Consider the following 27,362-nt stretch of genomic DNA (forward strand, 5'->3'; position numbering starts at 1 on the left):
GCTCGGGGTTAATGGCAGTGACGTGGAATCCCCACGTGCGTGCAAATACATCACGAGCGGCTTCGTCCTCCATGTCGGCTCCGGGGCAATTTCCATCCAGTATAGGCCGTGGTTGTGTGGACTACCACGCCCTTGCCATTCGTACCGATCCCAGTAATCCGTGATGCCGAACTTCTTGCTTAGCACGATATCCCGAAAGAGGCAGTATCGGCGGTAGAAGTGGAAAGCAGCAATGTGGGGGTTCTGCCGCAATAGGCGGCGCGATAGAGCCATCCTCTCCGGCTCGGTGGCGGCTAGCCAGTCGTCATACTGGGGCATGTGCTGGTAGAGACTCCGCCAGTGTAAATCTGCCGGGCTAAACGTGATGAATGCACCAGGACAACCAAGGTTATAGGCATAGGCCTCGAGGTCCTGCCTCCTTTTGTTCCAGAAGGGACGCGTACCGCGAATAGACACCGCATGCCTTGTGATCGAGTTGATCAGCGCCTGCGCCTCGGGGTCCTCGCTGTGTTCCAGCGCCTGCGCCTCGGGGTCCTCGCTGTGTTCCAGCGCCTGAATAAGTTGCTCTCGCGTCAGCGGCTGCTGTCTCCCATCATGTTGCTTCACGAAGAATCTGGACCGTGAACGTGCTTGTGACCGCATTAGCGTGTTGAAGGCGACGAAGCGGAAGGTCGGGTGGCGTGCAAAACGCCCGTCGTGCCAGCGCATCGCGTGCTCGACGTAATCCTTGTAATCAATGGAGCGCAATCGAGGTTCAACAAAGTCGGCTCTACCGTCAGGAAAGAGGCAGGGAAACGCCAAGGAGAGTAGGGCATGAGAGCGATTGAAGTCATTAATGGGTGTGTGTCGTATATTCGGGAGCTGCAGCTCGTGTTGCGCCTGCGCCTGGAAGCTTGTGGAAAGCTCTGAATCAGCTTCTGACTCTCCGGCGAGAATAGACCGCAGAGCATCAAGCTCCGTGTCCTTGGCCAACAGGTCTGGCACCGCAGCCTCGTCCTCCAGGTCAGGCTCCGCCTCCTGATCTTCCTCGGGTCCAACATCCGCAGCCTCCACCTGACTCTGGGGGATGGCATCCAGGACATTGCCATCTTGGGGCAATTGATTTAGCCTCTCTTCGTCGATGACGATGCATCGATAGCCAGGATGATGGCGGCGGAGGTAGTCTAGCCATATGACAACCGGCTGGCGGCGCACGCGGAACTGGCGGGTGAATTGCCGGCTAAGATGTGCGTGGGACGACGTATTCGCAGGACGTAGTAATACAGTGTTCAACTCCTGCGGCAAAAGCGGGAGCTGGTTGTACACTAAGCCAACCTCGCGGAGAAAGTGAACTACGTGCCCCCGATATTTGTATTGCTGCCCTCGCACAAGCATAATGTTCACGTGGACGTGAACACGAGCAATCAAAGACTCTTCGGTAGGCGTAAGCTGGGGCAACCGGGCCGGTACAGGGCCGAAGTCGAGCTGATTATCCGCAGAGAAGAAATACGGCTCGTCGGGGCGGCGTTTTTCATCCTTTCGATAACAACGCGCACAAATGCCATCGCAATCGATCTTCATCTGGAACCAACTCTTTTGGCATCGACTGCAAAACTGCATTTGGTCATTGTCCAGCTCTGTCCAGAACTCGCGGAGGATGGCCTTGTCGCGACCAGTCAAGGCGCAAGCTTCCAGATCTCCATTCCACACCGGATCTTGTGCGTGGAATACCGCCGACTCTTCAGGTGGAATCCTCACCGGACTCCGAATACGTCGTGGCGGCCTCAACGATCGAGTTTGCCTTTGAGATCGTCTCGGTCGCCCTCCTGTGCCAGGAGCCGGACCACGGCGACCAGTCCTCGGCCGTGCAGAAGGCAGCCGCGAGCGATGACGAACAGGGCCCTCATCCACGGAGTCGTTACCGTCGCTCTCGTCCCCGTCCCCTGGGTCGGAGTCACACTCTACCCCTATTTGCTCCAGGTACCTGCGTGGCCGGACGGGCGAAAGCAGCAGGTTGAAATAGTCCTCGGCGTCAATATCGGACTCCGAGAACTGGCCCCAGTCATCTCCTTCCTTGATTATCCCATCCCCATCTGGAAGCCCACTCGGCCGCGGTCGATCTTGGCTCGCATCTACATTCTGTCGTTAGCCCGAAGTACTGCGACCATTAAGTAAGAATATCTGCCCCAGGCCCCTCCGAACCTTTAAACGCGCCGAGTTGAGATATTGAGGGAGTCAGTGACACAGTCTCGCCTGCACGGCGTCGTGAACGATGGCCGCGCTGGATAGCAGCCCGCTTGGCCCTTGCGCCAGCCATGGAGGAATCGTCCTGTGAGTCTCTCCCACACTTGAGGAATCTAGGAGCCAAGTCAGGGTGACCTATATCAGACGTGCTGCTTCGGATAGTAGACGGATCGGAATGTGAGGCGGTTAGTAGTGTCGTCGGCTGCGCAGGAGGTGAGGGAGCTATTGTACGGAAGAGCCGCGAGCTTTGTTGGGTTGGTGGAATTGGCGTCCCCAACACTATTCGCGGCTGGCTAATCGACGCCCCGGATAACGTCTTCGCTGTATGACATTGCCGCAGCCTCTCTGGCGACGTAGGTTGGGTTCCGAATCTGTCGTTAGGAGGCAATAGGCCAGCATCTTCTTCAGTTCTCTTCGGAGCGGGACTCTCAGTTGAAGAAGGAGCGACGGCGAGGTTTCTTAATGTCAGGATCGCGCCTCTGGACCTGGAGTACTTTAATTAGTTAGTATTGAACGTCTTACGGAGTGGGAGACAGACTGACATGAGAACTGCGCTGATTGCGACAGTCCTGGCAGTTCTTGGTGTGCCCCACCGATTTCCTTTTGCCAATAAAGTCACCTGCCGGTTTCTCCTCGCCACAGCGGACGCAGACGATGGAAATCATATCATCTTGAAGCTCTTGAGGAGTAGACTTTAAGACGCATTACTTAATGGAGCAAGACATCAAGAGGCGTTGTGCGGGATGAAATGGGTATTTGAATCCCGAAATCCTAAAGCTGGCCCCCTAGTAAACAAACCAGGGGTCCTGGCAGCTGTTAATAGCGACCCACCTTTCGAAGGCCGTCATCCAGTTGCGGTACGTTTTGCGACCAGCCATACAAAATTTAGACCAATCAGAGTCTGGGAAACTTATTAATCCCTGTCTGCACCAAACCCTCATTATTGGGAAAAAACTTATGGATTAATGTAGAGTCAGCCTTCGGCTGAATTATTACCCCTATTCCAAGCTGTAGGCAGTTGTATCATTAATTACTTACCTGAATTGGTTCAAGTTCGTTCGTCGGTCCATTCTTCTTTTACCATCATTCAATAGAACTACAGCCTACTAACCAGGGGTTATTCCTGCCGCTTTTTTTCTTTTTCTCTTATATTGAAGAAATGGATGCGGTCTTGTGCTCCACTTGTTCTACTCGCTGGCCAATCACTATTGACTTTTTTATACAAATCCTTTTTCATGCTACCATACAGATCGCCCGAGCCCCTGCTCAGGTCATTTCCCCCGCCTGTTTCGCGCCCGCAGGTACCTCCCGAGCCGTGCAGGGGTCCCCTTTTTGAAGCAAAAAGGCGCGAGTCATCATCGCTAGGCTCCGTTCGGGGTCAAAGATGCCGCGGTGCAACATCGTCAGGATGACATCGAGGCGGAATGTGCCCTCCTTCCGAATCCCATAGTTCGTCAGAACTTTCGGGTCCGAGACTGCTCTCACGTGTCGCTTGTTCGCTTCCCACGCGTGAAGGAGGGATGCTCGATTGAGTTGAGTCACGTATGCCCGCTGACGATCCTTGCTCATCGAGGCGAGGTCTTGGATCATCCCATCGCTCAGCGCAAGGAGTGGAAAGGACTCCGAGTGAAAGAGCCTATAACTGCTAAACATGACGGAGAAGAGTTCTTTGTTGCAGCTGTATGCCTTGAAGCGAGGGATCCCGGGCTGCCGAGAATCTGGATGGCCCAGATTTGGACGTCGTGCGGGCTTCGCCTTCAGAGTTATATTCCCGATATCACGGAGGAGGAAGGATCGAAAGTATGCCGCCTCTAAGGTCTCCTCGGAAGTGATTTCCTGGAGTTGTTGCTGGAGGTGGCGGTTACACTGGCTCTTCCAGAGGATTGTGCAAGGTTCGCCTTCTCGGGGGGAAACAACATAATCCCGGGTTCCGATATCGAGCCAACACGAGTGGATATCTAGGTGTTTTGGGTTGAGAGCAACGAGGACCGTCTTTTCGAAATGATCGATTGTCTCTTGTAGACTTGGCCGGGCGAAGGTGTTTTTCACGTCGTGTGCCTGGAAGAGCAATCGTGGATCTCGGAAGTATGCGACAGCCTCCCCGCGTTGGGTTGTGATGTGGAACTGGTTTGCCTTGTCCACGACGGAGCGCCAGAAACGTGAGAGAGCTCGTGCAGGAAGAGTATATGCCAGACTGAACGATCGATTCTCGTCACCCACCTTCCACCGTCCCATAGCTGGCCTCTCCTGGTATGAACGAGACTTTGTATAAACGGCGTCAAATGTCCGGGGAATCTCTTGACGAAAAGGGTCGGGGATGGTTTCATACGCAGCAGGGAGGATGATATTGTCGTAGAGGTCCTTCTGCCGGTCTAGGGAGAGGGCATTCGAGGACGCAGACGTTCTCGAGCGAGGCGTCCGGGCAGACTCGGGGAAGAAGAGAAAGACGTTAAAACGGACGCTCGGGGTGTTGAATGATCCAAATGGAATGTGGCGCGTCTTCGCCAGATCGAGTCCATGGGGCTGGATCACCTGGTCTGTAGACAGGTTTAGGGTGAATGGGGGCAGGAAGGAGAGCCGGAAGTCATTGGGTGGTTGAATCGCGCCGAGATCGTTGGCCCCGAACCAGATACTGTCGATATCCCACTGTCGCGTGATAGTGACTGACTCCTGGGAGAGTGTAGCCTGTGTCTTTGCGAAGGAGAGCGGCTGGAGTGGCTGGCGCGAGAGGAAATTCTGCCACTGGAGGAAGTAGGAGTGAGGGTCGTAAGACCCACGCTTTCCAAAGACATCAGAGAGGGGAGGGAGATGGCGTTGAAGATGGACAACTCTCTCTTGTAGGGTGTGCGTGTGCTCTGACTCGTCATGTTCGTGAGGGTGCGTGTCTAAAGGGACGTCGGTGAGTCTTCCATCAATGGGAGGCCGGATGCGGGGCTTACCATTGCATTCAACGCCGAAGATGATCTCAAAAATCTCATCATATACGTCGCTCTGCATCTCGAGGTAGTCGGCTCCACCTCTGGTTTCCTGATTGCGGGTGGCTTCTAGGAAGAGAATACGAGCCGGTTTGGCACTGGGTGATGGCGTTGAAGCGGACGCAGACGTTCCGCATAATGACGGCGATGGGCCTGGGGAACCTGTGCAGCTGGATGAGCTCGACAAGGATAGATGAGAGATGCTGAGCTCGGAAGGCGAGGCAGGTTGCTGAGAGGGGCTGGGTGACGCTATCGGAGTGATTGGATGGAAGGTTGCTTCGCGAGCGAGCAGGGAGTCTTCGAGGACGCAAGACGTGGGAGTGGCAGGAGACGATTCCAGAGATGGAGGCGCATACTCGGATCCTCTATCGGACGAGCACTCGGATCCATGCGCTGGTCCTGATGCAGAACCCCATCCAGCCGATGCCTCGTAATGTAACTCCTCGAGGGGAGGAGAGGCAAGGACTGAACCATCGCGCAACGTCAGATCCGAAAACCCAGGGATAGAAGACTCCCGGAATGGTCTGCTTCCGTCGGTTGTCGACGGCGTTCTTGTTTGGCTCGGGCGGTCACGGTACTGTCGGGGTTCCGTGGGCTCGTGAGGCCGAGAGGGGAGTAGGCTATCGGCAAGCGACGGGTCTGGCGAAGGGGTATCTGCCACCACAATCACATCCACGTCTTCAGTCCGGCGAGGGATAGGCTCGGCGAGTCTCGGGCTTCGACGGCGCTCCTGTGTCTGTCGTATTCCTGTCGATGACTGACTTCCAGCTTGCGCAGGACGTTGTTCCGTAGCTGGGGTGGGAGTGGGTGAGAAACTGAGGGTAGGCTGGGGAAGTAAAGGAGCTTGCGAAGATTGATCAGAACTGTGAATCAGTCTGATGAATGGGTTACGTTGACATTCTTGGTGGTGTTGCTGCCGACTTGTCAATAAAGCCTTTTGGCGACGAGCCTTGGCCAGTGCAGTCTTGTGTCTTCTTCTCTCGTCAGCAGAAACAGGTAGAGGAGCCATTGGTGCTGCTCAACAAGTGGCAGCATGAAGATAGCAGAACCACCAAAAGATGCAGGAGTGGCACAAGACTGCACATGAATGGCACCAAATGTTTGTTTACTTACTTTGTGTTTGTTTACACTAGCCGTAAGTATCACCGTCAGCAACTACAAAGGACATTCACTAAGGCTGCTATAATCCCAGCTTGAATCTGAGAGTTGATTGCTGAAAGACTTCGGTTCGAAACCAGTGGCGCAAAGCTAGACTGTTGATTGGCTAGTGGGACAGACTATAGGTGATGAAGAGGTGAAATGACAGGGAAATGAGTAGGGGTTACAAAGTTTATTCTTGGTTGGACGGGCGAAATTGCAAGCACGGCACGACAAAGCTTGAAAATAAAGGGAAGGGAACTTGGCCAATCAATGGGCAGTAGTTAGAAAGGCGCTCGCCAGAATAAAGTACAGCCGGGGATTCAATGCACATAATGTATTAAAATACCACAATAATATACCAAGGATATTACTCGACACGGCCTGGACAGCATAAAGCTAGAGGGACGCTTGGCATATATTGTCCGCAGTTGAATCGCATAAAGTGGGTATAGGGTAGGCTGTTGAATTATATCTTGCAAACTAGCAGATTGGGATATCTAGCTAGGACCACAAAATTGGAACCAGTAGCTTGGCTGAATTGCGCATTAAAATATAGTTCTGTCAATACAAAAGCTGTAATGTTGTTCCCGGGCTATGAAGACTCTATTTAGTTCTGGTGTGGACTAAATTGGTAACATACACGCAACGAGACCAGCCAAAATCGACAAGGATACGGTCACCTTCAAGCCACTTTCAAGCTCCACGCGCTCCTGGATTTTTGGGAGCCGCTAGTACGAACGCGGGGATCGCCCCACATGCAGGGATACTGTAGCCGTCAAGACTCATGCTGATTGGTGTGCACCAAAACTGACAGGGATACTGTAGCCGCCAAGACTGGCTTTCATTGGTCCGTCATCGCCAGAAATCTGACGGCAGCTGATAGGCTGAGAGCCGCATGACATAAGCATCATCCGTTCCAACCTCGATTTTCGTCTTTAGCATGGCATAACTCACCGAGAAAAACATTAAAAAGAGAGTAAGTTGCAGAAGCTTATTGTATAGAGCGTTCTCTATCGATTGGTATATATTTTTCTGCGTCATTGCTTGTGGTGGAATTTTGGTGGATTTAAATGTCCATTTGCATCGAGCGCGCGATTTCACCAAGTCCCGCGCGACACAACTAAACCCGGCCACAATTTGTAGAGCTGATCTTTTGATCCCTTCCGTCTTCCCACATACTTTGCATGGCAAAATTTCCATACAAGTACTCAACCTTCGGTGCGGACCCTCTTGAGCAATTTCACACATTGTGTCCTGGATTTCCTGCCGTATCCGCGTCTCACACTCCCCTTTCCCACACACGGGACTGACCCAAATGCCAACGAATGGATCCTCCGCCCTGTGAAGCCAAGACATAGGGCTTTGCAAGATGTTCATGGCAAATAACCCACAGTTTTCACAAAATGGATTTGAAGCAGCACGACACGCCGCCTCGTGCTCCTTCATGAAAGGCAGTACTGCAGCCACAAACAGATCGTTATACCGGGCATTTTGCCCTGCACCATGAGCCTCGCTGACAAGACTGCGAGGAAGGTCGTGGGTGTACTTGAGCTCTTGAGCCTCGCCACAGTAGAACTCAAACCGAACCGAGCAGCTGGCCATAGTTCAATAAAGATTCTGAGAATGCAATGCGTCTTCTTTTCAAGGAATATTCCTGGTTGTTTTACGATAAAATTTTGGGAATATTTTTATCATGCTTGTCTAACCATCCCCTCATTTTCTCCGCTCTTTCATCCCATCTTTGCTATTTATAGTATGAATAAGTTAAATGATTAAAATTTATTCCGCCCGCGAGGACTAACCTGATAGGGCCAGGTGCGCTAGGCTATTTACAGTTCTAAGTTTATCGTTCGCGTCTCTCCCAGAAGCTTTTTATAGTATTATGACGTTTGCACGTCATAAAGTTTCAAAAATGCGCCACCAGGGTACCAACATGTAAGCCACCAAAGACGCCCCGACGCAACCTTTGTGAATATGCTGTAAAAGCACCATGAAAACCACCCTCTCCATTCTTCGTTCCTCAAGGCTGTTTTGCGCAAACCGCGACCGGTTTGCCTCTCCTGTGGTACAGGGTAAGTGCATTTTGACGGCACTCTCTCCTGGCATGACAAGGATACTGTCGACGTCAAGAGTTGATCGGATTGGCTGACGGTGACATGGATACTGTCGACGTGAAGGCATATGCTGATTGGCTCACATCCGATGGGCTGCCGCTAATACCAGACTGGTCTAGTGAGTGGGGCTGGCAGGGATAGTGTAGACTCCATCCCCAATTTTTATTGGCTTTGAAATCTGACAAGGATACTGTAGACGCCATGCCTGGCTCGTATTGGCCAACTGCAACCAGGGGTCTGACGCCGCTGACCAGGGATTGCCGATGTTTTTGGAGCACCATTTGAGAATTGCACCTCGTTTTGCGTCTTTGATCGGGCATAAAATGCCAACATGTAAATGCAAGAAGGTATTTCATTATGTTTAAAATACTTTGCAGCCTTCTTTATCGAATGATGTAGTTTTCAGTTTGAGAAGAGCTGTGGTGGACTTTTCGCGTAATTAAACATGTGATTTCCAATGCTCTCAAAATTTTGCTAAGTTTCTCACGACACACATCAACCCACGCCGCACTTACACCACTGATAGCTTATAGCTTATAACGCCCAGACTATGAGCACCGGTTTGTATGGGCGATTTTAGTTAAATCGCCGGCGAATAGTACCTAGGGTATTTGGCTCCCCAACATGTACAGCTTCCAGGCCGCTGCCCGGTATGCCGCAAGATACCTTGGCATGCACAGTCCAAAGAGAATCGCCGCTCGCTGGGCCTTCTGCGGGCCTGCCTTGGGCAGCGGGAGGAAATCTTGGTGAGCGTTGATCTTGAGTCGGTACCGGCATCGCTTCTTCCAGCACTTTGTGCATCCACGAACATCCATACGTCCATCTGGCAACCGGGTGCAAGTACATGTCCGGCTCTGCATCGCCCGAGTGAGCTCATCGTACTGCCGCGTCAGATCGGCGAGCTCAGATAGCTTGCGTGTTCTCGACCTCTGCGACGCAGCATCGATCTGCTCGGCGAGAACAATCATTCGCTCTCCCGGCTCAGTTGAGTAAACGAACCTTAGGGGGAAGGAGTTGGGCTTTCGAGGATCGCCGAAGATGGTTTCATGGTCTGTATCGTGGGAGCTGATCCGGGCGCCAATGTACTGCTGCACTTGCCTGAGTCTTTCCATCTCTTGCATGGTCTGCAAACAAAGCACATCCAGCGAACTCGGGACAAACACCGGGTGAAACGCCTTGAGCAGGCAACATGCTGCAGTCGCTTCCTTATCCATGCGCATCCACACCTCAAACAGCTGGAGGAGGTATCGACTCATCAGCAGCGAGTTATTCACGTATGCATCTCTGACCCTATCAAGAAAGAGCTCGATAATCTCGGCAAGTTCCGTGCATCTGCGTTCTGAAGATGATAAAGAAAGTAGAGCGGTATCATCTATTATCTTCGCCTCGTAGTCGACCAGTGAACTGTACTGGGTTGCAACCTGGTTGACCTGGAAGACTGTCCCCTCCCTCAGCGACGAAAGGTCAACAGACACATCACGGCCCGGAGAGTTGAAGTTTTGGGATAGCAAGCGCAGAAGAACCGCGCGGCTGTTGAGCAAATCCAGGAACAGATCCTTCTTGGGAGCGCGAAGGGGGAGGACGGGGATCCGGCGGACGATGCCCCTTTTATACTCCTCTCACGAACCGACGACGCGATGCCTGGCATTGACTACGATGGTCCCAAAAGAGCCGCTACTGGCGGCGAAGAAAGCGTCATACGCCGCGTTCAGAGCCCCTGAGGCAGACATCTTCTCCGACTCCAGCTTGGCGAGGCGACGACAGAGCTTTGCCTGGAGCATCAGCGTCATCTCCGGGTGCAGCTTGCCCACGCAGTCCCTGAGAAGATTGGCCAGTACCGCACATATGATGAACCTGTAATACACCCGACCCATCGCCTCGTGAGCATCGTCCAACAGCGCGGACAGGATCCGCCCGAGGGTGACGCGAAGGACGAGCCAGTACGGCGAGCGCCTCCAGGGGATCTCGGAGGCATCCAGGACGACGTCGTCACGCACTCGCTTGCGCAGTCGACGGACATGCACCAGGCTCCCCAGCCCCTCGAGCAAGGACATAAGCATCTCGCTGATGAGGGCCGGGCTCGGGCAGTCGCGGATCTCGACGACGGACTGCCCCCCCTTGGAGGCTCGCGCGGCAAACCGATCAAAGGCCTGGGAGCTGGCCTGTTCGAGAAACCGGGATAAGTTCCCCAGGAAGGACTCATTGCTGAAGTCGCTGAGCGGGATCGTGACGGCCCGGCTCGGGAAGTCCCAGGTAAGGGCATGTTCTGCCTTAAGAACGTCGGAAACCGGTGCCGCGGTCTGCAATTCCTCCAAGATGACGCCGCCAGTACTGCAGGAGAGGTCAGATGTTTGTGAATGACAAGCAGAGGAGAAGTGCAGTAGACGTACACATGATCACGATGGACGAATCAGAGCAGCATTTTGCGGCACGACATGGAGGCCAAGCCACACACTGTCATCAGAATCTTTGACGAGTTGAAATACCTTCAGCAGATCATCCCAATACAGAGGACCTTGGTTCAAGTCTCCTATGGCCTGCAACGAAGCGTCTAGCATCCGCCAGACCCTCGTGTCGCCGACGTCGCAAAATATAGCCAAGGCATTCTGTAGCCTTTCCCCGAGGCTCCAGGCCAGGGCGATGCTGTCACCGTCGAAGCTCCGTGGGAGTTTGGGCAGAAGCGCAGTACTAGTGTATGGTAATGTAGATGCTACTAAGTCAACTAACATATAGTTATAGCCCATCATCATTAGCTACATTAAGCCCAATAAAGAAATCTACATAACTAAGTCTTTCGGCCCAGCATTCTCAATTATTAAGTTTAAGACTGAGGAGGATGCTCTCGCTATTGTAAATAATACTGAACATAGCCTCACCTCAGCCACCTTCTCTCGAGATCTGCGAAGAGCCTTGAAGCTTGCTAAGAAGATAGAGATAGGAGCTGTGCATATTAACCGCATGACTGTTCATGATGAATCAGCCCTGCCGTATGGAGGTGCCAATTCTAGCGGCTTCGAGAGGTTCAACGTAGGCATGGAGGAATGGGCCCGCACCAAGAACATCGCATATGATTTATGAGTTAGTTGCAATACACTGCCACTAAAAGAAATCGTTGTTCTCCCAATTTGATCTTCATCAGTCCATAGTGTGTATCCTAAGCTCGGAGCCTTGCAGAGTTCCATGCCGGGTATGTCGTGCCGTGGGCTGGGTGACTCGTCTGTACAGTAGGACTGAACTCATCCGAATCACCGAGAGAACGCAAATGAGAGTCGGGCTTCTTTCAATCCTTGGCGCGGCGCGATTACACTGCTACCAGCGTTTCTCCAGAAGATCCCCCGCAAGAGCCGGCGCAGTTCCGAGGGCCTGCAAGCGGCTATATGCATGGGGGACTGTACAACGGGCTTGACAACTAATTGCTTTTTCTAACCCTCAAATCGGAAAAAGCAACAGAGGCTTCAATTACAGATACGTTACTGTCTATCTATACCTTATGCATTATCTTCCTCTCCCTCTATAGCTAAAGCATATTACCTAGCATCGTTATTTACACCAGTATACAAAAGTCCCTCCAGTTCTGACCATAGTTAATTTGTTAGGACTGTGAAGTTACTTTATTATAAGGATAGTTGTGATACTTCTGAGCGGGGGTTAATTTTCCACCTAGTTGTGTGAGAAGAGGCAATTGAGCGCTCGGGAAATAATGCCTAGAAGTAATATTGACTTAGATCACTCATTACTGGGCTGGTTATGTTCAGCTGAAACGTGAAATGGGCCCGTTCTTAATGCGATGGTCAGTGAAAAGTTTGTAGTAGTGTAGGAGTCAATGAAGATTGCGATGGCAATAGGCACTTTCCATCAGCGTGCTGTCGAATGGGGAAGGGAATCATCTAGAAAAGGGGTGAGACGGTGAGGCACTGGATCAAGGAGTTTGTTCAACAATATTTTGCTATTGGACTTGTCTATCTGAAGTTAAGGAGCCAAACAAAGAAGAGAGTCTTGGTCCCTTTGATATGGCTACTTGGTGGTTAAAGCTGCCAGAAACACCCAAATCACCGGATCCAGTAGAGTTAGATCCTCACCCATAGTTTGCTGAACTTTCCTCATTGACCTGGCTGAATTAGAATCTTCACGTGGGCTGATTTATTACTGATCAGTTCGTTAAATCCCCCATCCACCACGTTTGACAAAGGGACAATAGATGTAATCATCTGCTCCACGTCGATTTTGCCCTCAGCTATAGTGCGGAGCACAGCCTCAAAATCCTTATTGGTATAAGAAATGCCGCCCATCAGTTTCTTCTCCTTTTGGGCCAGGTCGTTAAGGTTCAGAAGGAGTGGCTTCTCGTGAATAGCGACGTTGAAGATGGTCCCCCCGGTCCGGACACCAGCAATAGCCAAGTCCAGCGTAGACTGCAATCCAGTCGCATCGAAGGCCACATCTACCCCGTCGACCGTGACATTGTATATGACGGCCAAGACAGGGTCTTTATTGTCATCGACCCTCTGTAGGGGGTTTATCACAACGTCTGCGCCAAAATTCTTAGCTTGTGCCATCCGTAACTCGGTGACCTCCGTAACGATAATCTTTGCTGCGCCCATCGCGCGGAGGGTGATAACAAGCGCAAGGCCAATAGGACCGGCGCCGCAGATGAGGGCCGTCTGGCCCGATTGGAAGCCCGAGATATCGACGCAGTGTTGCGCGACAGCGAGCGGTTCGGCCAACGCACCCGCTTTCAAGCTGACGCCAGTAGGTAGAACAAAGCAGTTCATCGCCTTGACTACAATCTCCTCGCAGAAGCCGCCTCCAGGAGCGTTAAGCCCATACGTCGTCATGGCATCGCAGGTGTTGTACCTCCCTTCCTTACACATGCCGCAAAGCTCTGCCTGGTAGTGCCGGTGGTCCAGACCGGGATTGACAGTCACGTTCTGGCCGAGCTTCAAGTTGTTCACACCGGAACCGACCTGAGTGATAGTTCCAGAAAATTCATGCCCCATGGTGACTGGTAGCTTGACCCCCGTAAAGGGATGGGTCTCGCCATGGGCTGGTGGGAAGATTGGCCCGCCGAGGAATTCATGAATGTCACTTCCGCAGATACCGCAGTATGCGACTTTGAGGCGGACTTCGTCAGGACCACACGGCCTGTGTCAGTGTCAGTATGCTGCGTGTTGTATTATGGGTTTTGGCCACGCACAGTGCCGGGACTTGTTCCAGTTGGATCTGTCCTTTCTTGTAGAAGCGCAAGGCTTGTACTGTTCGAGTACTCGAGGCTTCCATGGTTGTCGTTGTTGTGGATGGCGTGATTGTGGATTCGACGTGTTTCTCGATATTCGAAAAGGAACCTGATTGCACCTGTGCTATTCATGGGACCTGTTCCTTTGAGACCAATATTTAAGGCATTGGTGGCTTGTTTCGGTACGAGGAAATGGTTATACCCGCGTTCGGTTACCCGGCTTTATGTCTCCCCAACAGGCAACTGGGCGCTTCCACTGGTGTCCTTGTCACTTGAGTCCCCTCGGTCAATTCAGTGATACTATCCTTAATAAAGGCAGCGTATTAAATTTAGCATCAATCTAGACCGTTGTTCATACGTACCATGGTCAATTGACATTGAGTCACCCCGGGAGTCGTGGATCCCGAAATCGATTCCAGAGGTGGAAAGGGCTTCTTAGCGGAGATAAGACTGCTAATAAACTAATGCACGAATTGCTACTCTGTCCATCTTCTTAGGAAATCTATTCTATCAATGAACTAGATTTGGGATTAGGAAAAAACGATCCCTCCATCGACAATGATATTTTGACCCGTCACAAAGTCTGAGTCAGGTCCACATAGGAATCCCCCTACGACCTTAGCGACGTCGTCTGGCACACTCACTCTCCCCATGGCCGTCAACTCTTTCACATATTTCTGAACCGTCTCCCCCTCCGCGCGGCCCTGCATCTTGCCCAGCGTCCTATCAATATCCTCCCACATAGACGTTCCTACAATCCCAGGCGCGTAACAGTTCACATTGATCTTGTGCTGGGCCATCTCGATGGCGAACACCTGGGTCAAGCTCCTCACGGCACCTTTGGATGCACAGTAGTGAGCCAGAAGAGGGAACGGCTTATATGCTGCAATCGACGAAGCGCCCAGGATCTTGTATCCAGTGCTGCCTTCGTGGACAGGTCCTTGGGCGATCATCTGCCGGGCAGCATGGGTGTAGCAGTTCCAGACGCCGGTGAAGTTAACGCTCATCGTCTGTGCGACGTCTTCATTTGATAGCTCGAGTGCAGCACCAACGCCAGCAATGCCGGCGTTGGCGACCATGACCGTCAAAGGGCCAAGGCGCTTGACAGACTCTTGGATCATGAATTTTACCTCGGAAGACGAGGTCACATCCGCAATGATTCCGGTGGACGTACCCTTGCCAAACGTGTCGTTTAGCTCAGCGACCAATTTGTCCACACCAGGCTTGTTGGCGGCAACATCATTGACTGTGACAGCATAATCTTCGGCTGCTAGGCGACGGACGATAGCCTCACCGCTGAAAAAGGGCATCTTTGGTCAGCACAAGCATATGAGTCTAGGATTGGTTCCAGGGGTCAGCGTACATTCCACGACTCGAACCCGTTACAATTGCTGTTCTCTTCTGGCGTCCGTCCCCCTTTGTTGGTTCAACCCTTATATAGCGACGAGTCAAAGGTTGTATTAATGGTCGTACGACAACAGGGTGGATCCAGCGTTGGGTAGGCGTTGACAGAGGCACGCGTATTCCCTTGCAGAGAAAGGCCATGATGGCGGAGGGTATATAGGAAGGCTGTCGACGAGGATGCAAGCCGTGGTGTTGTCTGAAAACGAGCCCAAGAGGGTAACCGATTTTCAGTTTCGATTACACGGTTTATTGGGTGGGTGAATGGATTTGAGAAACGTTAAGGGCAAATCAAGGGTTCAGCGGCTGCTCTTCGTACTAAGCAAAATAGTCTATATCTCCCACCCCCTGACCAGGTTGAGGAAGTACCGTAGCCGCAGGGGCTGAAGATCAGACGATCTCGGTGACTCGGAAACTCGCCTTGTAGGCCAGTCGCACATCGACCGATGTTGCACCCCACATTCAAGTGAGGAGGGGTAAGGAAGATGCTTGCTGACTCGTTCTCGATATACCCGAGCGGCAATATGGTATTCACTGGGGGAAGGGAGATGCTGACTCGTTCTCGATATACCCGAGCGGCAATATGGTATTCACTGTGTGGGGAATTTCGGATGTGGGCACAGGAGATGCCGCCCCATGTCCCCCTGTCGTTGAATGCGGAGCGCATGCATGGTAGTCTTCTACGTGAGTCGGCAGTGTTCTGCCATTGGGCCCTCATTCATGGTCGGTCCATAGCAAATAAAAACCCTCTATCTGCGCTCAATAGAACCCAAGCAGAACACTATTGAATTCCTCTCGACAACTGCCCTGGGTCGTCTGCAAGATCCCCTTGATCTTCTATCAACTCCAATCAAAATCGCTACAATGTCCACTTCGATACCGAAATTCAAACTGAACACCGGAGCGCAGATTCCTGCGATAGGTTTAGGTACTTCACTTGTACGGGCTGCTCGCCACGGCCAGATTGCTGACGTGTGCTCCATAGGTACCTGGCAGTCCAAGCCCGGGGAAGTCCAAAGAGCCGTTGAGCATGCCATTGAAGTTGGATATCGCCATATCGATGCTGCATACTGCTACGACAACGAAGATGAGGTTGGTAAGGGCCTCAAGGCCGCCCTCGCTTCGGGCAAAGTTAAACGGGAGGACATCTTTGTGACCACGAAGCTGTGGTGCACTTACCACACTCGGGTTGAACAGAACTTAGACCTCAGCTTGAAGGCATTGGGTCTTGAATATGTCGATCTTTACCTTTTGCACTGGCCGGTCGCTATGAATCCAAACGGTAAGCGCCGATGTAACAGTCCAGCTTTCGTTCATTAACTGACCCGATATTCAGGAAACGACGAAAGGTTTCCGAAACACCCCGATGGTTCGCGCGATGTGACCGCTGAACGATCACACGTCGACACCTATAAGGACATGGAGAGACTCGTGGCAACGGGCAAGACGAAGGCCATCGGCGTCGCAAACTATAGCGTCCGATATCTCGAAGAACTCCTCCCCAAAGCTTCCATCGTCCCTGCGGTGAATCAGATCGAGAACCATCCCTTGTTACCCCAGCAAGAAATCGTCGATTTCTGCAGCAACAAGGGCATACACGTCACTGCATACAGCCCTCTTGGAAGTTCAGGCGGCCCGCTTCTCCAGCTACCGGCGATTCAAAGGCTAGCAGAGAAGAAGAGTGCCTCGCCTGCCGCGGTATTACTCAGCTGGCATGGTGCGTATGCTTGAGGTCTTCTTGTCTACAAAAGCTAACTCCATGTTGCGTATAGTGTCCAACGGCCGCTCCGTGCTGGCTAAGTCTGTTACGCCCAGTCGAATCGAAGAAAATTTGAACTTGGTGGACTTGGATGAATCAGATCTCCAGGAAATCGATGATGTTATTGAGACTTGCAAGAGGACTACGGGCTTCACTCGCTACGTATATCCACCATTTGGTGTTGATTTCGGCTTCCTGGATAAGTCTTAGAACTCTATTAACCACCACCTTGAAGGTACACTTGGAAATTCAGAATGGATAGGACAGTCATTACCCCAGCATTGAATAGAATAAAGGCAGTTTCAAGTGGTTCTCTAAAAGCCATGCTACGTTCCTCATAGTATTTCAGTCACGGACGCCCGCCCTGATGTTTAACTTGCTCGTAATAAGATCCGCAAACCCTCTCCCGGACCGACGTGAGGTTTCGCACAAGAAGCCGGTTCACTGACCTCGACGGTTCCGTCTCGGTGATAAGTTACAACACCGGACGGTCATGAAATACACGCAATCGCCATTGGCAGACGCATAATATGACAAAGATTCCAGAGCCTGGGCCCGATGAAGTGGTTTTTCGCTTGGATAATGGATCGCGTTTTGGTTGATTGACCCAGGACCGAATGCCCAGCCATTCATTGCGTTTCCACGTCTCAGCCCCAGGATACAACCTTGCGCTCCGGCCCATTTAGACTTTCTTGCAGTTGATACATGCAGGGATGCGCGTTCGCTATTATCCGGTACATTGCATCAACTCTGAGTTCCCCAGAGACAGCAATTATTACTTCTCTCAACTTGCTACCCAAACGGCCAATACGAAAGATAACACAGCCAAAAAAAAAGATAGCTCCCTGCATATTGAGGGTAGTCAGAATATAATCAATGCATCCCGGGCTGCATATGATGGACACCCAGTGTGGGAACAGAAAGAAATCTATGGCAAGTCAGGTATGCGGGATTTGCTTTCCTCTCTGCCTCTCCATGTATCATGAATATGCTGCAAATGACTGGGCGTGCTATGGCCTTGGCAGCAAGGTAGGAGCATTTGTCGATGTGATTGTGGTCAACCAAATTAGCTGTACACTAAAGGAGCATGGTTGAACGTTAGGGGCTGACTGAGCTTCAGGTGTCGCCTCTCATATGAGAATATGATCTGAATACCTGTATTCAGGATAGGCCATGACATGGTCATCTTAGGCGTCGGCTTAATCAACCTAGCTCTGCTTTGGCTACCGAAGTCCCGAGAGCGCTTACAAGGTAGGGATTAACGAAGTAACCGAGCTGAGGCCACGTGAAGCAAACAAGCTCGGCGTCGATCTCGCAGTCAACCCGCTCGTAAGTTTGTTGCATCAAGGTAATCATCCCACTTTGAACCCAGCCGTGAGAACAGCATGCGTGGAGCCATAGATAATAGCCGCTGTTCAACAACTCAGGCGAATCATGTAAGAGTTGTCGTTCAGCCATCGTGGTTCGCACCTCTGCTCTTCATCATTGTAAAGAAGTCTCGTCTATTCTACACCTTCACGTAATAGTAGCATTGTTAACAGTTGTCTCCATGACCACAGCCTGTCGAGTATTTGCCCTCTAGTAGTAAGCTTAGTGTGGACGTACGTTTGATGTGGGAGACTAAATTGCAGAACGATTCATGAGTGCCGAGCGGAGTCATGCCACAGTCGGTTATATGCTGCGGGTAGATATTGCTGCCTAGCGAGCAATGAACTAAGAAACTAAGATTGGCCGATCTCCATTCCTCGCTGATCAGTGCGGGGTCCCCACGGGGATCTGATATCCGCTTCGGTAGGGTAGTCAATTCCAACCAATAACCATCAAGTGATGCTTTAACGCTCGCCTAGATATATATTAACGGCATCCGTTCCTACAGCCGTCCTATTGTTATTCTCTACCGACCTTGTTTCCTATTAACTTCTTTCTTCTGTCACAACACCTCATATTGAGATACGGGTTTGATCTGTCCACTCTCATCATGTGGATTACCCAGCTTGAAGGCAGTGCCCTGACTGTCGGCATCACCGCAACATGCGGGACTGCTTTTATGCTCTTCGGATTCGACCAAGGAGTATTTGGCGGTATTCTCCAGCATCCATTATTCCAATCAGCCTTCAACCAACCGTCAGCTATGATCCAGGGCCAGATTGTCTCAACCTACGACCTTGGGTGCATCCTCGGAGCCCTCCTGACCATATTCGTTGGTGACATCCTCGGTAGACGCAAAACCATTACACTGGGTTGCGTCTTCGTCATCCTCGGCGGCATTATACAGTCGTCCTCCTACTCTCTCGCTCAAATGATCGTTGGCCGCATCGTCGCCGGCTTCGGCATTGGCATGAACTCGGTTGCTGTGCCCATCTGGCAAAGCGAGACATGCAAGCCTGAGCATCGCGGCAAACTTATCGCTATCCAGCTCGTCGTCGTCGTCGGAGGCATCGCTTTCTCTTGCTGGATGAATCTGGGCTTCACTTACGTTCTTGACAGCCCTGTCAGCTGGAGGTTCCCCCTTGCATTCCAGTCCTTCATTGCCCTCCTCGCTATCGCGCTTGTTGCTTGCATGCCCGAGTCTCCTCGATGGCTGTGCACCAAAGATCGACATACCGAAGCGCAGGCCATCATTGGTCGACTCCTGGCAAAGCCCGCCGATGACCCAGCGGTGGTTGACTCCCTCCGGCTGATTGCCTCATCCATTGCCCATGAGAAAGAGCTTGCCCAGGTCGGCTGGCGCGATATCTTCTCCAACGGGCCGCAACAAAACTTCCGCCGAATCGCACTGGGTGCTGGAACTTCGCTCATGCAGCAGATGGGCGGTATCAACGTCGTGGTCTACTACATGCCAGTCATTCTAACGGTTTCCTTTGGCTTCGACAGTCGACAGGCTTTAATCCTCTCCGCTTGTGACTTCATGTCACTGATGGTCTGGGGAGCAATTGTCATGCTTGTTATCGATAAATGGGGACGTAAGAGGCTGATGCTCATAGGAGCTCTTGCTCAGGGGATCTGTTTTGCCATTGCTGCTGCAGGTCTGGGAGTTGGAACGAAATCCTCTCAGGCTGTTGCTGTCACAGCCATCTTTGTCTACCACGTTTTCTTTGTAAGATCTCTCTCCTTTGGTGCTGTTCAGCATATTGTATTTGATGCGGCTAACCTGAGTCTCCAGGGCCTCTCTTTCTTGTCCATCCCGTTCTGCTATCCTTCGGAGATCAACTCCCAGCGCATGCGGAACGTGGGCAGCTCAATCGCCATGATCACAAACTGGGTCTTTGTCTACGTGATTGTACTCATCACCCCAATTGGTACGTGCCCTCTTCCTACCTCCAAGGAGCCCTGCTCGTGTGAAACCAAGAAAAGCCCCCTAATAACAGGTCATTATAGGTATTGATAACATCGGCTGGAAATTTTATATAATCTTCGCTGTGACTAACATTGCTTGGCTGCCGTTTATTTGGTACTTCTATATTGAGACTGCTGGCTTGTCCCTGGAGGAGATTGACAGACTGTTCGAGATTCAGTACGAAAGTGGTAAAGAAATGTCCTGGGAAGAAGCAACATCCCTAGCTAAGCAGGACGTCGCGCTTGCAAGTGTACAGAACAGTGAGAAGAACAGTGAGCTCATGGTTCAGCATAGAGAGATTGGTAGCGAATAAATATTATAGTCCTTTCCGACCATGGAAGGACAATATTAACTCGATAGAAATGATAGCAGCAGCTTTATGATTGACTTATTGGAGGACTAGATACGCTGGGCATGCCTTGGATACCAGTTTAACTTCCCCATTGTAACAGCGAGAATAAGCTAGAAAACAACCCAACAACCCAACAGCTCAAGAGGCTTCTGAGGAAAGTGTCTCATCAATAAGGTACGTGCAAGAAATGGTGACGACTCCCCACAAGAACATCTGAGTCAGTAATCTGTAACGACTGATTGACCCACTTGCCAGGTCAAGGTCGGCTGTATGAATGACAGCAGGTGGGAGGGGGGGTCGGAAGGCGGAAGGTCGGGTAGGGGGGTGAGACGGCAAAGGGGACAGCCCTCCCCGCCTTCCGTGTGGAACAAACAGCGTGGACTGTGCGTGCGGGGTACCTTAGCGTGCGCACGGGCCAGTGCGGGGTAGATTAGTGCATGCGGGGGTGGATCATTCGCTTTTGCTGGTACTTTTGCTGATACAAAGACGGCTCTTGTTGCCTCTACCCTCTCTATTTAATCAACTACGCTCGATACATCCGCTCCCACTGCTTTGCCCTTCCAACTGAGTCACTGGCTCCCTCCCCTGTCGTCGAAATGTCTGAAGAAGGCCGGAACCGGTTGCGTGCAGCCCGCGCCTGCCAAGCGTGTAGTTCACGAAAGGTGCGGTGCGACGTGACTGAGGTTGGGCTTCCGTGCAGTCGTTGCCGCGTAGCCAGGACTCCCAATTGCCACCTCGTTGCCTCGAGACGGGGCACGTACAAACGACAGCGATCTCAGCAGCAGACTATGCATCAGAGCATCGTCTCTCTATCCACCGACACAGATGCTGTATCGTCCACTCGACATCACGCATCATTGGCGGAACCGTGCCAGTCGAATACCGCCGTCTTTTCACCGCCCTCGTCCGTCGACTCGGCACCCCAAGGTCTGACTGATGCAGTGGCAGACGGGGGGGCCGTGGAGTTTGACGGGTCCGACGACCTGGCGAGCGGATCTGAGACCCAGAGCCTCGAACGGACCGGGGCAGCGCAGCCGCAGACTCAGGACTCGCTAACGTCCATGTTCGAACGGTTCATCGAGCAACAAGGCCATAATGTTGAGGACGCCGCCAACAAGTGCGGCATCATGTTCATGAGCGGCGCCTCTCCCCTGACGTTTGCGCTCGAGGAGGCCCGGAACCAAATCGATAAGGCAGTCCTGCACGATGCTGACTCGCACTTCATCAAGGCAGTTTGTACGGGACCGGTCGAGTGCACCAACCACCCATCCCATCTGTCGCCGCAAGACATCGGCTATCTCAAAGCGAAGGGAGCCTTCGAACGACCAACGAACGACGTCTGCGATGCAATGGTCACCGCTTTCACAGAAAGATTCTACCCCTCGTATTCCATCGTCGATTTGAGTGCCTTCAACGACTCCTTCAAAGCACGTACCCTACCTTGGATCCTACTTCACGCTGTCTGTTTCATCGGATCTACGTTCTGTGACTTGAGCAAAATCCATCAAGCAGGCTTCAAGGGGCGCTGGCACGCACGACGGCATTTCTACGACAAGGCGAAGCTGTTATTCGACACTGGCTACGAGACAAACAAGATCGTCCTCCTCCAGACGGTCATCATGCTCTCGTTCTGGGGTCCACAGATGAAGAGCTACTGGAATCCATGTTCTTGGGTTGGCTTTGGCGTCACCATTGCAGAATCCCTGGGAATTCATAGACTAAACACATCCATCTACATGGATAGGAAGCGGAGGTCCCTGCTTAAACGCTTATTCTGGGTCCTCGCCGTCCGGGACGCGTATTGCGCGACGTTGCTCGGTCGCCCGTGCCGGCTCAACATTGTCCAGTGCGACACGGAACCGCTGGGCTTGGACGATTTCCATGACGGACAGAGCAGCGGCTCTGAAGATCAAGCCAGGTGCCAATCGCATGCCCATTATCAGATCCAGGTCTCGAAACTCTCTCTGATCCTACGTGGCATCATGGAAGCGCGATTTGGCCCGGCGGCGAACGCTTCAATGACTGACTACCTCCACAACCAGATGGAAAAGTGGAAGTCGGAGCTGCCGTCGTCGATCAGCTGGTTGCAGCAGCAGGCCCTGACCACCAATGTCTTTGCTCTCAGCTTGAAGATCATCTTCCACCTCCAACTTATTCTCATCCACCTCCAGAAACCCGAGGACGTGGCCCATATTCCCGTTCTCTCGCCCGGCGCTTCAACCTCAGCTTCCGAGGTCACCGAATCCGCTGCACACATCATCGCATCGACGGCTTTCACAATCATGGTCAATTCCATGCTCGACATGGTGCCTCACGAGATCTTCTCCGGTTTCTTCATTGCCAGCATCGTTTTCTACCGTGGGACCAAGCATGCCCAAGGTTCTCTTACTCATCTGCCTCGGTCCGCGCTCGATAATTGTCAAATGCTGATCAGCGAAGCGCGCGAGAGATGGGATCCAGCAAACTGGGTGTTACGGATCTTCGACTTTTTACCGTCCAGCAACATCGATAGCCCGGATACAGCACAACAGATCGGCCGGGATACGACAATGAGCAATAACATTGCGCCAGAGTCGGACGCGGTGCCTATGTCTCAAGATGGCCGCGTTCTAGACATAATGCCCGAGGATGATATACTGCATTGTATTGATTTCGGTTCGCCGACCTACCAAAGCGTGGGTTCTATGGCGAATGAGCTGTTTTTGATGTCGAACTATCTCACGATACCCTCGGGGAACCCTCCTTTCATGCCAATGTAGGTAGCCCGGCAGTCCTAGCTCTCTGTGCAAATAGTTCAGATATATGGCCGTAATGCTTTGTTGGGTTGAAGAAGCTGCTCCTTCGGGGCTTGTAATGTTATGTATATTCAGATCAACAATAGTCTCGCAGCCCATACTTGGTATCTTGTTTTAAAGACGAAGCTTTTTGAGAGCCGTTGACTCCAGCATACGCAACCCATATCCGACATATGATCGGAGACGCAGGCCGTTATAACCGAGCTGCATGTGCGATGATTGTCTCAGAGGGGCTATCGGTAACCCGAATTACCTAGTACCGAAGTAGTAGCATATAGCCTTGTATGCCGATAATCCGACATCTAACCGCCGACCGCGGCCCGTGTTGATATTACCTAACCGAGCTACCAGGGATGGTATTACTGCTCGTGTGCTATCGATAAGAATTTACTTTCTATTTTCTTTTGACAATTCACGCCCTCAAGAGAATTTCTTCATACCTGGCCTATTTCGCACATGCTGCTATCACAGTCTCCTTCACCACAAGCACAGTCACATACCAATTGAAGTCCCAGGGCAGCTGAAAATCTGAGGCCGGAGCTGCAATGGTCACCAAAAGTCACTATCCCGATCTGGATCTTCCGAATGTCGACATCTTCTCTTTCTTGTTCAAGCGCAAGGACCGCCCGTTTCCGGATAGTCACCGTACGTTTTCAAGACCCAGAAATCACCTTGGTTAGCTCAATTATGCTGATCTATGCGGTGCAGCAATCTTTCGAGATGGCCTTACCGACAAAACGTATAGCTTTGGAGATTTGCAACGTCTCTCGGAACAGTTCGGTCAGGGATTAAGGTCTCAATACGATTGGAGAAGGGGAGATGTGCTGGCGATATCATCGTTGAGCGAGATTGATATGCCCCCGGTAATCTTTGGCGCTCTCTGGGCTGGAGGAACAGTGACGACTTCGAACCCCGGTTACACGGTTGGGGAACTCTCTCACCAACTCCGGGACAGCGGCGCCAAAGCCATCGTCACGCAGTATTCCGACATCGAGAAAGTCAAAAAGGCGTGTCGTGCCGTGGGTATTGCAGAGGACTACATCATCCTCCTCGGGAGCGAGAAAGACCCAATGGCGCGCTTGAAACATTGGACAAGTATTCGCAGTCTGAGCTCTATCAGACAGTTTGTGGCACGCAGGCTCGATCCTAAGATTGACACTGCCTTTCTGGTCTATTCTTCTGGAACCACAGGGAAGCCCAAGGGTGTCAAGCTCTCCCATTACAACATCACGTCCAACGTCCTTCAACTTCAGGTGGCAGAAGGGTTCAACCTTACTTGGGACGGGAGCCGAACCACTCGAGACATTCCCTTGCCCGAGCCAGGGACTGGAGGCGATAAGATCCTCGCCTGTCTCCCGTTCTTCCACATCTACGGATTGACTGTTCTCGTCCACAGTCCCCTATACTCGGGCGTGACGACTGTTGTGCTGCCACGCTTCAATGTCGACATATGGTGCCAGCTAGTGGAGAAGCAACGAATCACATACTCTTACATTGTACCGCCGATTGTCCTTCACCTAGCCAAACACAAGTCCGTCTCTACCTACGACCTCTCTAGCCTGCGCATGACCCAGTCAGGCGCCGCACCCCTTACCCGCGAACTTATCGAGCGAGTCTACAAGAGGCTAAAGATCCGCATCAAGCAAGGCTATGGACTCTCCGAGACTAGTCCGTGCCTATATCAAGGCTCTTGGGATGCATGGGACGTCGACATTGGAAGTTGCGGTGCTTTGCTGCCGAATCTAGAAGTCAAGATTTGCGAGCCTCTTCACAGCTCTCGTGACAACGCCACGGCAACCACGGCTCGAGAGCTCCCGCCTGGGGAGGTGGGAGAGCTACACGTCATGGGCCCTACTGTCTTCAAAGGCTACCATAACAACCCGGAAGCCACGGCTGAGTGCCTGTCCCCGGATGGATGGTTCCGCACGGGTGACGTGGGGTACATCAATGCGCGGGGAAATCTATTCATTACGGACCGCGTCAAAGAGTTGATCAAGTATAAAGGATTTCAAGTCCCACCCGCAGAACTGGAAGGCTACCTCCTCGATTTCCCAGGCATTATTGACTGTGCGGTGGTGGGTCTGTATGACAAGGACTTGGCTACTGAGGTCCCAAGAGCGTACGTCGTTACGGACGCCGCGTCAGGACCCTTGGATTCTAATGAGCTGCAGAGGTGGTTTGCTGGTCGGGTGGCAAGTCATAAGAAGTTGAGGGGGGGCGTTCGAGTGGTAGATGTAATTCCGAAGAACGCGAGTGGGAAGATACTGAGGAAGGAGCTCAAGGAGATGGCTCGCAAGGAGTCTGAGGCGAATCGTGCGAAGTTGTAGATATGCACAATATATAGCTAGAGTTCATAGATATTGTAAGGCTGTTCCTTATCAAGGTTCCGACTTGTGTTTCTAGGGTAGGTCACGATGGAACGGGCATGCCTGTCGGTCTGGACAAGCTTTAGCTTAGTGGTGAGTATAAATACTCACGCATTGACTGAAAATGCCGTTTATTCCGTCATACTTTTAGATAATGATACAATGTATTTTATGAAGAACCTAGGCTAGCTGGCCAACTCCCAATCAATGAACTGCTGAAAGTCAAGCCTCGAGCGGCGTTTTCCCCAAACCATTCAACTTCTCACAGCCCCGAATCCCATGACAGTCGCCAGCACCAATTGTACAATCCAAGAAATAATCCCAATAATCGAAACCCGTGGCTTCCATAGCCCAACCATCCGCTAAAAACCATTGGTGTTCAGGAGTATCTTGAGTTGAGGGCGTTATGTTGTCTCGATCCTTGGTAGTCGAATCCGCCAGCACAGATGAAAGAAGCGGCCACTCATCTTCTTCTGATGCCTGGAAGTGATAACTCTCTGTGTTGGTAAGAGACGCGACGTCGATCGGCATAGAACACGACAAAGCTGGCGTTTCTGGTGTTGAGTAACATTGTGTCGCGGATCCTTGACTAGAAGCCCCGTTATCGGCAGACGCTGTGGGTGATGGGCCGAGACTGGGTAAATTCATTGCCGATGGAGGCCACCATGCCTCTGGTTTGGTCTCCCGGGACTGGCATAGCTGGCAGACGTTCGGTGTGGTCGGAAGCGTGGCCTCTGCTCTCGGCAGGCTGCTCTGTTCTGTACATGGCCATTTGGATAGAGGCAACTCGGAGAAGAGCTCCGCGAAGTTATCGAAATCGTTGAAGCCATTGCCGTCCCCTTCGTTCTCATAGCCTCCATACCATTGGCCAGATCGGGGGCTCTGCGAGCCGGCAAGTTCAAGAGCGCAGAGAGGTGCTTCGTCCTCGACCTCGTCGTCTTTCCAGTCATCACAGAAGACGGCAGTGAACCCCGAGATCCTTTCTCCACGATTGGCAAACCTTTGCCGCCTTGGTCGATTCTTCTTGGGATTGAACGGCCAGTCCCAGTCATCGGAGAAGACAGCCTTGCAGCGGGCGTCTCTCCGCTTCCTAGTGGTGTGTGACGACCTACAGGATGTCTGCATAGGGTAAGGCGGCTGGCAAAGTGGATTCGTAGAGAACATGTTGGATAGGTCCTCTCGGACACGAAATAACACAATAGAAGCTGCGTTTGCGTCTGGACAGCCTTGGGCGTTTCTAAGCCAGAGTAGTATCAGTAATGCATAAGCTGTCGTTTTGATTCCACGCGAGCGCCTTGTTCGCAGCTTCGTAGGAACTTGACGCCAATTTCTTATTGCTATCAACGGCCGCTCTCGCTCTAAACTGCGGACACGAATGGTCAGCGGCTATATGGATCTGTAAACAGCCAAGTGTCGGCTATATAGAGAATTGCCGTGTCGGTCCGGTACCTGTCGGCGCTCAGCAACAGCGATAACCGAGCTTGGGACGGCAGGGTATTTCCCAATGCCCAGCCATCCATGAGTCGCGGACCCGGGACTCCCCATGGGGCCCCGAGTTTGCTGCTTACCCCAGATCTATCGAGCGGGTTTGCGGGGACTTAGCGACATGAGTCGGAGCCACGTTAAGCACGTGACAGTATGACTCTGTACCGGTAGCTCTATATCATCCC

General features: G+C 52.0%; 13 protein-coding genes across 13 annotated transcripts; 5 read left to right on the forward strand and 8 right to left on the reverse strand.

The window, feature by feature from the left end:
• Positions 1–1,368: 1,368 nt before the first annotated feature.
• BGZ61DRAFT_295753 (uncharacterized protein) lies at positions 1,369–2,067 on the reverse strand (the record flags this gene model as incomplete). The annotated part of the gene is made up of 1 exon (XM_046238626.1): positions 1,369–2,067. A coding segment is annotated over one exon (699 nt), but the record flags the coding sequence as incomplete, so codon positions are not given.
• Positions 2,068–2,102: 35 nt separating this feature from the next.
• BGZ61DRAFT_466892 (uncharacterized protein) lies at positions 2,103–2,915 on the reverse strand (the record flags this gene model as incomplete). Its single annotated transcript, XM_046247716.1, has 3 exons — positions 2,103–2,336; positions 2,391–2,716; positions 2,766–2,915. Coding segments are annotated over 3 exons (666 nt in total), but the record flags the coding sequence as incomplete, so codon positions are not given.
• A 574-nt stretch (positions 2,916–3,489) lies between these two features.
• Positions 3,490–5,328, reverse strand: BGZ61DRAFT_434590 (uncharacterized protein; the record flags this gene model as incomplete). Its single annotated transcript, XM_046243957.1, has 2 exons — positions 5,163–5,328; positions 3,490–5,108 (listed from the first exon to the last, which is right to left on the reverse strand). The coding sequence occupies exons 1-2, from the start codon at positions 5,218–5,220 to the stop codon at positions 3,490–3,492; spliced, it is 1,677 nt and encodes a 558-aa protein (XP_046094711.1). The 5' UTR covers positions 5,221–5,328.
• A 1,862-nt stretch (positions 5,329–7,190) lies between these two features.
• Positions 7,191–7,940, reverse strand: BGZ61DRAFT_500305 (uncharacterized protein; the record flags this gene model as incomplete). The annotated part of the gene is made up of 2 exons (XM_046251536.1): positions 7,191–7,271; positions 7,518–7,940. 2 exons carry the CDS (start codon positions 7,938–7,940, stop codon positions 7,191–7,193), a joined length of 504 nt encoding a protein of 167 aa, XP_046094712.1.
• A 1,114-nt stretch (positions 7,941–9,054) lies between these two features.
• BGZ61DRAFT_372728 (uncharacterized protein) lies at positions 9,055–11,181 on the reverse strand (the record flags this gene model as incomplete). The annotated part of the gene is given in 3 exon segments (XM_046242202.1): positions 9,055–10,068; positions 10,087–10,783; positions 10,853–11,181. The coding sequence occupies 3 exon segments, from the start codon at positions 11,179–11,181 to the stop codon at positions 9,055–9,057; spliced, it is 2,040 nt and encodes a 679-aa protein (XP_046094713.1).
• Positions 11,182–11,227: 46 nt separating this feature from the next.
• BGZ61DRAFT_372736 (aldehyde dehydrogenase) lies at positions 11,228–11,530 on the forward strand (the record flags this gene model as incomplete). The annotated part of the gene is made up of 1 exon (XM_046242203.1): positions 11,228–11,530. A coding segment is annotated over one exon (303 nt), but the record flags the coding sequence as incomplete, so codon positions are not given.
• Positions 11,531–12,552: 1,022 nt separating this feature from the next.
• Positions 12,553–13,726, reverse strand: BGZ61DRAFT_372619 (chaperonin 10-like protein; the record flags this gene model as incomplete). The annotated part of the gene is made up of 2 exons (XM_046242189.1): positions 12,553–13,591; positions 13,644–13,726. The coding sequence occupies 2 exons, from the start codon at positions 13,724–13,726 to the stop codon at positions 12,553–12,555; spliced, it is 1,122 nt and encodes a 373-aa protein (XP_046094715.1).
• A 486-nt stretch (positions 13,727–14,212) lies between these two features.
• BGZ61DRAFT_500307 (acetoin dehydrogenase) lies at positions 14,213–15,227 on the reverse strand (the record flags this gene model as incomplete). Its single annotated transcript, XM_046251537.1, has 3 exons — positions 14,213–14,978; positions 15,046–15,080; positions 15,156–15,227. 3 exons carry the CDS (start codon positions 15,225–15,227, stop codon positions 14,213–14,215), a joined length of 873 nt encoding a protein of 290 aa, XP_046094716.1.
• A 720-nt stretch (positions 15,228–15,947) lies between these two features.
• On the forward strand, positions 15,948–17,052 carry BGZ61DRAFT_372650 (aldo/keto reductase family protein; the record flags this gene model as incomplete). The annotated part of the gene is made up of 4 exons (XM_046242194.1): positions 15,948–16,011; positions 16,069–16,365; positions 16,420–16,800; positions 16,856–17,052. 4 exons carry the CDS (start codon positions 15,948–15,950, stop codon positions 17,050–17,052), a joined length of 939 nt encoding a protein of 312 aa, XP_046094717.1.
• Positions 17,053–18,820: 1,768 nt separating this feature from the next.
• BGZ61DRAFT_372645 (general substrate transporter) lies at positions 18,821–20,492 on the forward strand (the record flags this gene model as incomplete). The annotated part of the gene is made up of 3 exons (XM_046242193.1): positions 18,821–19,939; positions 20,006–20,141; positions 20,221–20,492. 3 exons carry the CDS (start codon positions 18,821–18,823, stop codon positions 20,490–20,492), a joined length of 1,527 nt encoding a protein of 508 aa, XP_046094718.1.
• A 635-nt stretch (positions 20,493–21,127) lies between these two features.
• Positions 21,128–23,290, forward strand: BGZ61DRAFT_372695 (uncharacterized protein; the record flags this gene model as incomplete). Its single annotated transcript, XM_046242198.1, has 2 exons — positions 21,128–21,490; positions 21,539–23,290. 2 exons carry the CDS (start codon positions 21,128–21,130, stop codon positions 23,288–23,290), a joined length of 2,115 nt encoding a protein of 704 aa, XP_046094719.1.
• Positions 23,291–23,871: 581 nt separating this feature from the next.
• On the forward strand, positions 23,872–25,653 carry BGZ61DRAFT_434597 (uncharacterized protein; the record flags this gene model as incomplete). The annotated part of the gene is made up of 2 exons (XM_046243958.1): positions 23,872–23,971; positions 24,035–25,653. The coding sequence occupies 2 exons, from the start codon at positions 23,872–23,874 to the stop codon at positions 25,651–25,653; spliced, it is 1,719 nt and encodes a 572-aa protein (XP_046094720.1).
• A 261-nt stretch (positions 25,654–25,914) lies between these two features.
• On the reverse strand, positions 25,915–26,856 carry BGZ61DRAFT_541048 (uncharacterized protein; the record flags this gene model as incomplete). The annotated part of the gene is made up of 1 exon (XM_046254993.1): positions 25,915–26,856. The coding sequence occupies one exon, from the start codon at positions 26,854–26,856 to the stop codon at positions 25,915–25,917; it is 942 nt and encodes a 313-aa protein (XP_046094721.1).
• Between the last annotated feature and the right edge of the window lie 506 nt (positions 26,857–27,362).

Source organism: Ilyonectria robusta, assembly GCF_021365365.1.
Source record: "Ilyonectria robusta strain PMI_751 chromosome Unknown BGZ61scaffold_53, whole genome shotgun sequence".
Classification (NCBI taxonomy): Eukaryota; Fungi; Ascomycota; class Sordariomycetes; order Hypocreales; family Nectriaceae; genus Ilyonectria; species Ilyonectria robusta.